At 44.8% G+C, this 8,074-nt stretch overlaps 2 protein-coding genes across 2 annotated transcripts; one reads left to right on the top strand and one right to left on the bottom strand.

Annotated features, from left to right (window-relative positions):
- Positions 1–119: 119 nt before the first annotated feature.
- On the top strand, positions 120–5,815 carry LOC135375737 (uncharacterized). Its single transcript, XM_064608393.1, has 7 exons — positions 120–541; positions 872–1,020; positions 1,078–1,257; positions 1,355–1,418; positions 3,597–3,700; positions 3,779–3,873; positions 5,367–5,815. Exons 1-7 carry the CDS (start codon positions 272–274, stop codon positions 5,441–5,443), a joined length of 939 nt encoding a protein of 312 aa, XP_064464463.1. The 5' UTR covers positions 120–271; the 3' UTR covers positions 5,444–5,815.
- Positions 5,816–7,350: 1,535 nt separating this feature from the next.
- Positions 7,351–8,068, bottom strand: LOC135375738 (nicotinamide riboside kinase 1-like). Its single transcript, XM_064608394.1, has one exon. The coding sequence runs from the start codon at positions 8,051–8,053 to the stop codon at positions 7,436–7,438; it is 618 nt and encodes a 205-aa protein (XP_064464464.1). The 5' UTR covers positions 8,054–8,068; the 3' UTR covers positions 7,351–7,435.
- Between the last annotated feature and the right edge of the window lie 6 nt (positions 8,069–8,074).

The following is an 8,074-nucleotide window of genomic DNA, read 5'->3' on the forward strand; positions in this document are numbered from 1 at the left end:
ACGTATGAAAAAGTATATTTCCATAAAATTGCAATAATTTATTATAAGCGTTAAATTTTTCCTTTACGTTTGCCAGCATGTTGGCACGAAGCACCACGGATACAAAGCAGCAGCAGCAGCATCGCTAAGACAATATGATTCCGGCTCATTCCTTTTCTTGCACGTACTGCCCGTCTTTGCTGATTTGCTATCATGATTGAGTCTAGAGAATCAGTTTCATAATCCCATAAGTCTCTTATTACCGTCGTTACTCGCCAGCACCACTCGCAACATGGATATCTCCAGCCCGGTGTTCAGCCTCAACTTGGGCACCCCGCTCTCAGTGTCCGGCCAAGCTGACAATGTTGAAGAACAGCACTTACAACAGCTCGCACGGCAAATTCAGCCATCACCTCTTCAACCTCAACAGCATGACACTCCCCTTCAGCAGTCCCCGCAATCTCAGCAGAGAGGAGCGAGTGTCATTCAGCCGTATGCTGCGAGCGGTGGAATGACCCCTCAGAGCCTCATGCAACCTCAGACTCCAGTTAGCCATGTTCATGTGAGGATGGATACTTACTCAGCATTTTTCTAACCGTTGTTCTTACATACTTTACACACGAAAGGAAACTAGTAACGTGGTGACATGCCAAAATTGGTACCCTGCCAAGAATCAAAAGCCAAGCAATCTGTGCAAATTCTGTATTTAGTAGATTGTCTAATTCAACGTAAAATAGAGATAATAGACCAGTTCGCAGTTTAGAATGAATACACCAGGACTTTTCTTTTTTTTGCAAAGCGAGTAAATGCCAAATGATGGATGATGGCATCTCTCAAATAGACTAGTGAAATACATGCACCAGCCTTTATAGAGTCTCTTCTCGTTGTACAGCAACCATCATCGGCAAGTGCCACACCGAATGCTTCGGGTGCAACGCCACACTCAACTGGTGGCAGCGCCCTGTTCCCCCCTACGCCAGGTGCCCCGATGACACCCATAACACCAGCATCAGCCGATCCAGGCATTGTGCCCCAACTCCAGTAAGATGCCATCCTCTATTTTATATCCATGAGAGTTTATGCTTGTTTTCTCCTCAGGAATATCGTGTCTACCGTAAATCTAGGCTGCAAACTGGACCTGAAGAAAATAGCCCTTCATGCCCGTAACGCAGAGTACAATCCAAAGCGGTTCGCTGCCGTTATCATGCGTATCCGTGAGCCAAGAACAACAGCACTCATTTTTAGCTCCGGCAAAATGGTCTGCACTGGTGCCAAGAGGTGAGGTTTCTGTTAGTTCACATGTCACGCCGATCATGCTACACTTGCAGCATCGAGACATGACCATAATACTTCTTTTGTTTGTTTGTTTTTTCAGTGAAGAACAGTCTAGGTTAGCAGCACGAAAGTATGCTAGGATTATTCAGAAGCTCGGCTTCGAGGTAAGTGAGTTTCTGCAGATATTTTTTTTTCTTTGCCCAAAAGCTCTTTGCCGAGGAATTTGAAAATTACAGTGAGGAATGCTCCAGAGCACAGGTTACGTAACAGTTTTTGTGGCTTGGAAAGTTCTGGCACAATCAGTTTTATCTCTTCATACACTGACACTTCACAGCTGGTGTAATTTGACACGGATAAGTCGAAGATTTACTGTTTAAAAAAGTTTTCCTGTGCCTTGCTGTTTCTTTTGATGTTATAACGTCTGGAGTATAACCCGCATGGAACACATGGTCTGCCATACATGCCCCTTTAACTGCGGGCCGCGTGCTAGACAGGAAGAACAAAACTAAGGCGACAATGCTCGACTGTATCAATAACACTGGGTTTCCCACCAAGCTACATATTTAAAAATAGCACCTGATTTTTCTCTCTCAAATCTGGGTAAGGCAAAAAAAAAGTCAGACCCACACGATGCAACTTTAGTTGCGCCACCTGGTTGCACCGTGTGAACGGCGAGGCTCTGGTTGCACAACCGATTGCCCCACAGGCAATTTCTGCTGCAGCTCTAGGGGCAACCGGCTGCCATGCACAATGTTCGTGATGAAACTTCTGTTTGACAGCTGTTGTGGGGGCAGTACGTGGGACACTGAAATTATGGAAGTCGCAGCGACGGTTGAGGTAAAACATTTTGCGACAATGTGGCTCACAGGTGCTTTGTTGAAAACTACGACATTCCAAGTTGCTCGCTATGTGAAAGGGGCCTATTTGGTGCAACCAGTGCAACTTCGGTTGCGCACAGCTGTTACGGGAACCATGTTGCGGCTAAAGAGTTGCATTGTGTGAATCGACCCTTTTAAAGACTCCCAGTGATCTGGAGAAAGTGCTGATCCTTGCTGGTATGACTACGTAGTTCTTTGAAGCAAGATTATGTCAATTCTGATGCGAACACTGCGTAACTGATAACACTGGGGACACATGATATCAGCGCACATAGGACACGGACGAAGTAAAGACAGGACAGTTCGCTGCCCTTACAACTTGTGAAATGATTTATTGAAAAACCTTGATGGCCTCTGCCAACATTCCCGCTAGAGGAACGCCTACATACCAGTTACCATTCCTATCGCCTGTTCTTTCAGATAAGCTATCTCTGCGGGGAGTAGACTGATTGATGGGCTGCTGATGCATAGATCCCCGCACTCCCCGAAGAGATAGCTTATCTGAAAGAACAGGCGATAGGAACGGTAACTGGTATGTAGGCGTTCCTCTAGCGGGAATGTTGGCAGAGGCCATCAAGGTTTTTCAATAAATCATTTCACTAGTTGTGAGTGCAGCGAGCTGTCCTGTCCTCTTTTCTTCGTCCATGTCCTATGTGTGCTGTTATCAAGACTCCCCAGTGTATGAACCGACTACCCCCTACCGCACTGTACTAACTGATAACATGTGAATACATAGCAGGAATGAGTTTGCACATTTAAAAGGATCACTCATGTAATCTCTATCACCATGTCCTTTGTGTTGAAGCCTAATACCCCTGTCACGTGGGCATTATCTGCCTCTGGCATACAAGCCACATCTTGTTTCGGGGCGCAGCTTTTGTGTCAGAAATTTTGCCACAAGTCCATAACCGTGTATTCACACGAGCATCGTCCCCAGGGAATATTCTAATGGAAGAAGAAACAAAAACACTGCTAAACGGAGACGAAGTTCCGTTGCATGTTATGTTGAGCATTCACACTGTGCCGGAATATTGGGAGTGGCGTACGGCACACTTAGCAGATGACACCGTCAGCGTCTTTTCCTGTCGACTGCTATGGACTGCCATGTCACAGACATGTCGACTGCCATGTCGCAGGATATTCCCCACGGTTAGCAGTGTACGTGAAGACACGACGTTGAGCACTTGTGCTCATGTGACAGCAGAACGACGTTTTTCGCATTTTCCGCTGTAGCATTGTGGAGGATGTCACTTGTGGATACACGGTAAAGAGCTGCCCTGTGTCCAATGCATGTGAAATTATGGTGCCCTGCATGGTACATGCTCGTGCCTGCACTTAGAACTTAACTTAGCTGTCACGAGCACACTGAACCAGGTCTTCTCTGACTATGTTTTGTGTAAAAGTTAGTTATGGCACAGCGCTGGCATTCCCTTCATTGTGACTTCTCGTTTTTTTTCTTCCCAGGCAAAGTTTCTAGACTTCAAGATTCAGAACATGGTAGGCAGCTGCGACGTTCGGTTTCCGATTCGTCTAGAAGGGCTCGTTCTTACGCACAGCCAGTTCTCAAGGTGCGATCTTGTGCAGCATGCTTTTTAAGTTTGATGTTGCCCTTCTCTGCTCTAATGAATGTTGCATTCGCCAAGCAGCTACGAACCGGAGCTGTTTCCGGGCCTCATCTATCGTATGGTGAAACCCCGTATCGTACTTCTCATTTTTGTTTCGGGCAAAGTGGTGCTCACGGGTAAGTGTCGCTCTTGGTCATTTTACATTGCCGCCAAATCCCTGAGCTTTGGGGGAAAACAGCAAATGCACTGAACAAAAGGACATTGTCATGTGCTGTTCATTCTTGTTCTGTGCATTTGTCCTTTTCCCCTGAACCCAATAATAGCTGTCTATTCACGAAAAAGTGCAAGAGGCAGTGTAAAGGAGTGCAAACAAAGCGCACGATACGTGCTGCCCTCGTGCAAAGTGCACTGAGCCCCATAGAATAGAAAAGTGTAAGCCTAAGATGGTTTCTCACAGACGTCCGCACTGCATCACAAATTTCTGAGTGATTATTATCTACAAATTGACTCGTTGAGTAAAAACAGGCCCATCTTAACAAAATTGATTGCCAGTGTGCTCCAAACGACCGCTGCCCTATGCACGTCGTCTGCTCATTGTGCACGAAACGTTGCACTGCGTAGGAGACTGTGCAGCATTTTCGTGAACCCGTGCTGCACTTCCGCTGCGCTTTTCCAATCGAATGGTCGAATGTAGTGCAAAGGCTGCACCTCCGCTGAACCGAATGCGGGAACTTGCACCGTTCGCACTAGTTCACAAAATGCAGCCCTATGGAAGACAGCTATTATGTTGGCAACATCAAGTAAACACAGCATGCTTCCACATTACTTTTATGGTCAACTCATTTTGTTCAACACACGGGCCCATAACTTCGCAGATTAGGCATGCGGGCTGTCATTTGGTTTGACTGCACACATGTGAACGACACTGACATGTCGCTACAGTTTTTGCAATCTGTGCTAGGTGAATGTTATCCGTTGTCATCTGCTGTGAAATATCTTGTAGCCGAGCTGCAGGATATTCCACACAGTTAGCATTGCATGAAAAGACACGAGGCTGAACGCTCGCACGCCAGCACAAAGCTATGATGTTTTGTGTGGGGGGTACTGCCGTGGGGTACTCAGGGGAATATCGTGGATACACGGAATGTGTCTCAAGCACGACCTACTAGATTATAACGATCATGTCATAATCTGCAACCCCTATGAGGAGTCCATCCGCACAATCCGCTAGAGGCACTACTCATCGGCTCGCAAGATCTACATCATGATTGGACAATGGAAATTTGAATTCTGAACATGCAGAAGCGGACGTACGACTACAGTAGCAGAACACAGCAACAGCTCCTAGGAAAATGCGTAGAATGATGGATGATAATCAACTTTAGAATGAAACATCTTCCGTGGGACATCCACCACTTGTACAAAAGTACTAAGGTAAGCTGAAGTACGAAGTATTGTAGAAGTTGAGGAAGCAATAACCGGGCCAATAAGTAGCGCCACCGCTAGCTTCCAAATGCGGCGCTGGGAAGGCCGTGACATGGTTGTTATAATCTAGTAGGTCGTGGTCTCAAGTCCATATTGTTCATGAGAACCCAGTCTGGTGATACTTGCAGTTCTCTCTTTCATGATACCAGACTATCCTAAAGCGATTACCACATCATCTTTGCAGGTGCGAAGGTGCGTTCAGAGATATACGAGGCGTTCGACAACATCTACCCCATTCTGAAAGGTTTCCGCAAGCAGTGAGGAGCTCTGAACGTAGTGGTTGTGTTCTATTCATGTTCATCTTGTAAATACGTTTTGCACATCACATGTACCTGCCATATGGTAGGCCGTTGTGTCACAAAAGGGAATAATCGTTGGTACTCAGTTGTGCAGAGATTCCACATATAAGTAACAGCTTCGCTGCTGCTCATCTAGCAACCAGTATCTAATTGTTCCAAACTGTTTTTGTAGGGGAAGCTGTTTTGGTAAGTGTCCCATAATTCGTTGGTCTGTCGCTGGCATCGGTTGAGTGCTATACTTTTGTTTCTTTTCATTTCTCTGTACATATTGGCATGTTCTTCATGAAGAATTCGAAATGTGTATTTAATACGAAAATACATTGAGAACAAAGGCTTTGTCGAGTTTTGTCTGAATGAACAGGGAAGGTCTCATTATTATCGTATCTTAATCAGGAATGCCCTTGTGATGACGAATGCATGAATGACACTGCAATTGCAAATTTAGAATGAAGGTGTCGTCTAAGGATTTAAACATCCTCTGATCCTGCACATTTTGACTCTAAATGGATTCTAAATGCACTATACGTGGAATTTCGCATTCAGAGTTTTCACGAGACTCTGAAAGCAAGACATAGATTTTGAAAGCACCGAGACCATTGCCCTAGCATTCGTGGGTGAAACGAATGACTCACTAAATAATGCAACATCACTGCATAAACATGCTGGTGTACCCCACAGAAGTCACCTAAAACCAAATTTTTCATCCATGAGCAGGGCGAGGTATTCAACTTGTTGGTAATACATTGAGAAATGGCAAAGTGCTGGGACAACATACACGTGAAACAAGCACAGGATATGAGTGCTCGTGCTTGTCCCATGTTTCTTCCACATGTACTTTCCTACTGTGTTTTCCTGCACTCCCAAGTTTGCCAGTCTTCAGCCATGTGCTGGTATAAACACAGATGCATACCAACAGTGGCAGTTTTTTTATTTGCATTTCCTTTTTTTTCTGCCAAGTTTTGTTAAGAGGTCGTGTAGCGAATGTGAAATTTGGAGACCAGCATATCCATCCTTAGCACTTCATCAGAATATCTGTACAACACTGCAAGCTGTTTTGACTCCTGGTCCAGTACAGCCAGACTTTGGTCAGTCATATATGGGTAGGGCCTGACTTTTTCGGGTTTTATTTTTGACCAAATTCGGGGGGTAAATACCGGGTGATATTTTTCATTTGAAAATTCGGGTGTATTCGGGTTAAATCCCGTTACGGCATATTCTGTCGTCAGGAATTCGGGTGATTTTTTTTTGTTTGTTTAATAAAAATTTGTCTTTACATGGAACTAATGTTTAGCGATGTTATCAAACTTTATTTTAATGCACGCTCATGAGTGTGCCACGCGACCCGGATGTTTTCGGGTAGATTCGGGTTAAACCCGAATATTACAGATTTCGTTCGGGGGGTAAATATCGGGCGGATACGGGTTTAACCCTAAAAAGTCAGGCCCTATATATGGGTTGCTCAGAAATCATGTCAGGGATCTTCGGCTTTCAGATTTGTGAACTATGAAAGAATATGGAAATATGAAATTTTGAAAAATCTAAACTGCACTTTCCTATACTGGAGTAATGCATAGTTCCTTGATTTGTCAGGACATTGCTGATGCTTTGAAATTAGCTGTAGAAGGGATATTTAGTATTGGTACAGAATTTCATGTTAGGATCCAGCATTTTAAAATAGGCAACACAATAAATGTCAATGAAACTTTGACTGTTACAAGACTATGCAAGCACATATACACTGTAGCCGGTTGTTTGCGGTTTGTCGACAAAGAACTTTGATTAACAGTATTCGAAAATGGGCCGGAATTATAAATTTGGACTTGTACAGTGGTCTAGTGTTGTGCCCACACAGCGGTATGTGACAATTACTGAAACATGAATGAATGAAGTTTATTTTTCTGTAATAGAGCTATTTATAACAATTATATGACAAATGCCAAAGGTGTCATCTGGATCAGGAACAATGATCATACGACAACTCTACAAGCAGTTTCTGTATCTCATCACCCACAGCTCTGTGTATTTCCTCTTGGTTCCCGGCTCCATCGAGGTAAATAACATCCTTGACGCTCCTCTCCATCTCTTCCTTGTTTTTGAGGTACATTGGCCACACGACAAGATCGTAGTACCCAGGTGGGTCGGGCGGATCGTACGTACGGTACCGTCGACGGTTGTAGCACTCTTCCTCGGTCAATGTGAAGAAATACTTCCTACGAAAAAGCTGCACGAGCTTGGGGTGATTGAAAATGATGTGACCCTCTACGAAAAACAACGGTTCGCCCGTTGGAGGCTGATTCGTCGTCTCATTTATGGTGTCGAGTAGCCTGTCCCAGTCAATGCTGCACATTGCTTCCCAATTAGCATGGTTGAGCTCGGCTACCATCACGTGATTCGGATCCTGTTCCGACCTGAAGAAAGTATCTTGGTTTATCGTGACTGACCCTGGGAAACGCTGCTTGAGGTATTCCGTCAGGTGAGTCTTGCCGCCGTTTGTAACTCCGGAAATCCCAATGAAAATCCAGTCGCTTTCCAACAGTCTACGATTCGTAGCATCAGATGTATAGTTGGACATCGTTATATGAATATGAACGCA

The sequence above is a fragment of the Ornithodoros turicata genome, unplaced genomic scaffold (genome assembly GCF_037126465.1).
Source record: "Ornithodoros turicata isolate Travis unplaced genomic scaffold, ASM3712646v1 ctg00000917.1, whole genome shotgun sequence".
Lineage (NCBI taxonomy): Eukaryota > Metazoa > Arthropoda > Arachnida > Ixodida > Argasidae > Ornithodoros > Ornithodoros turicata.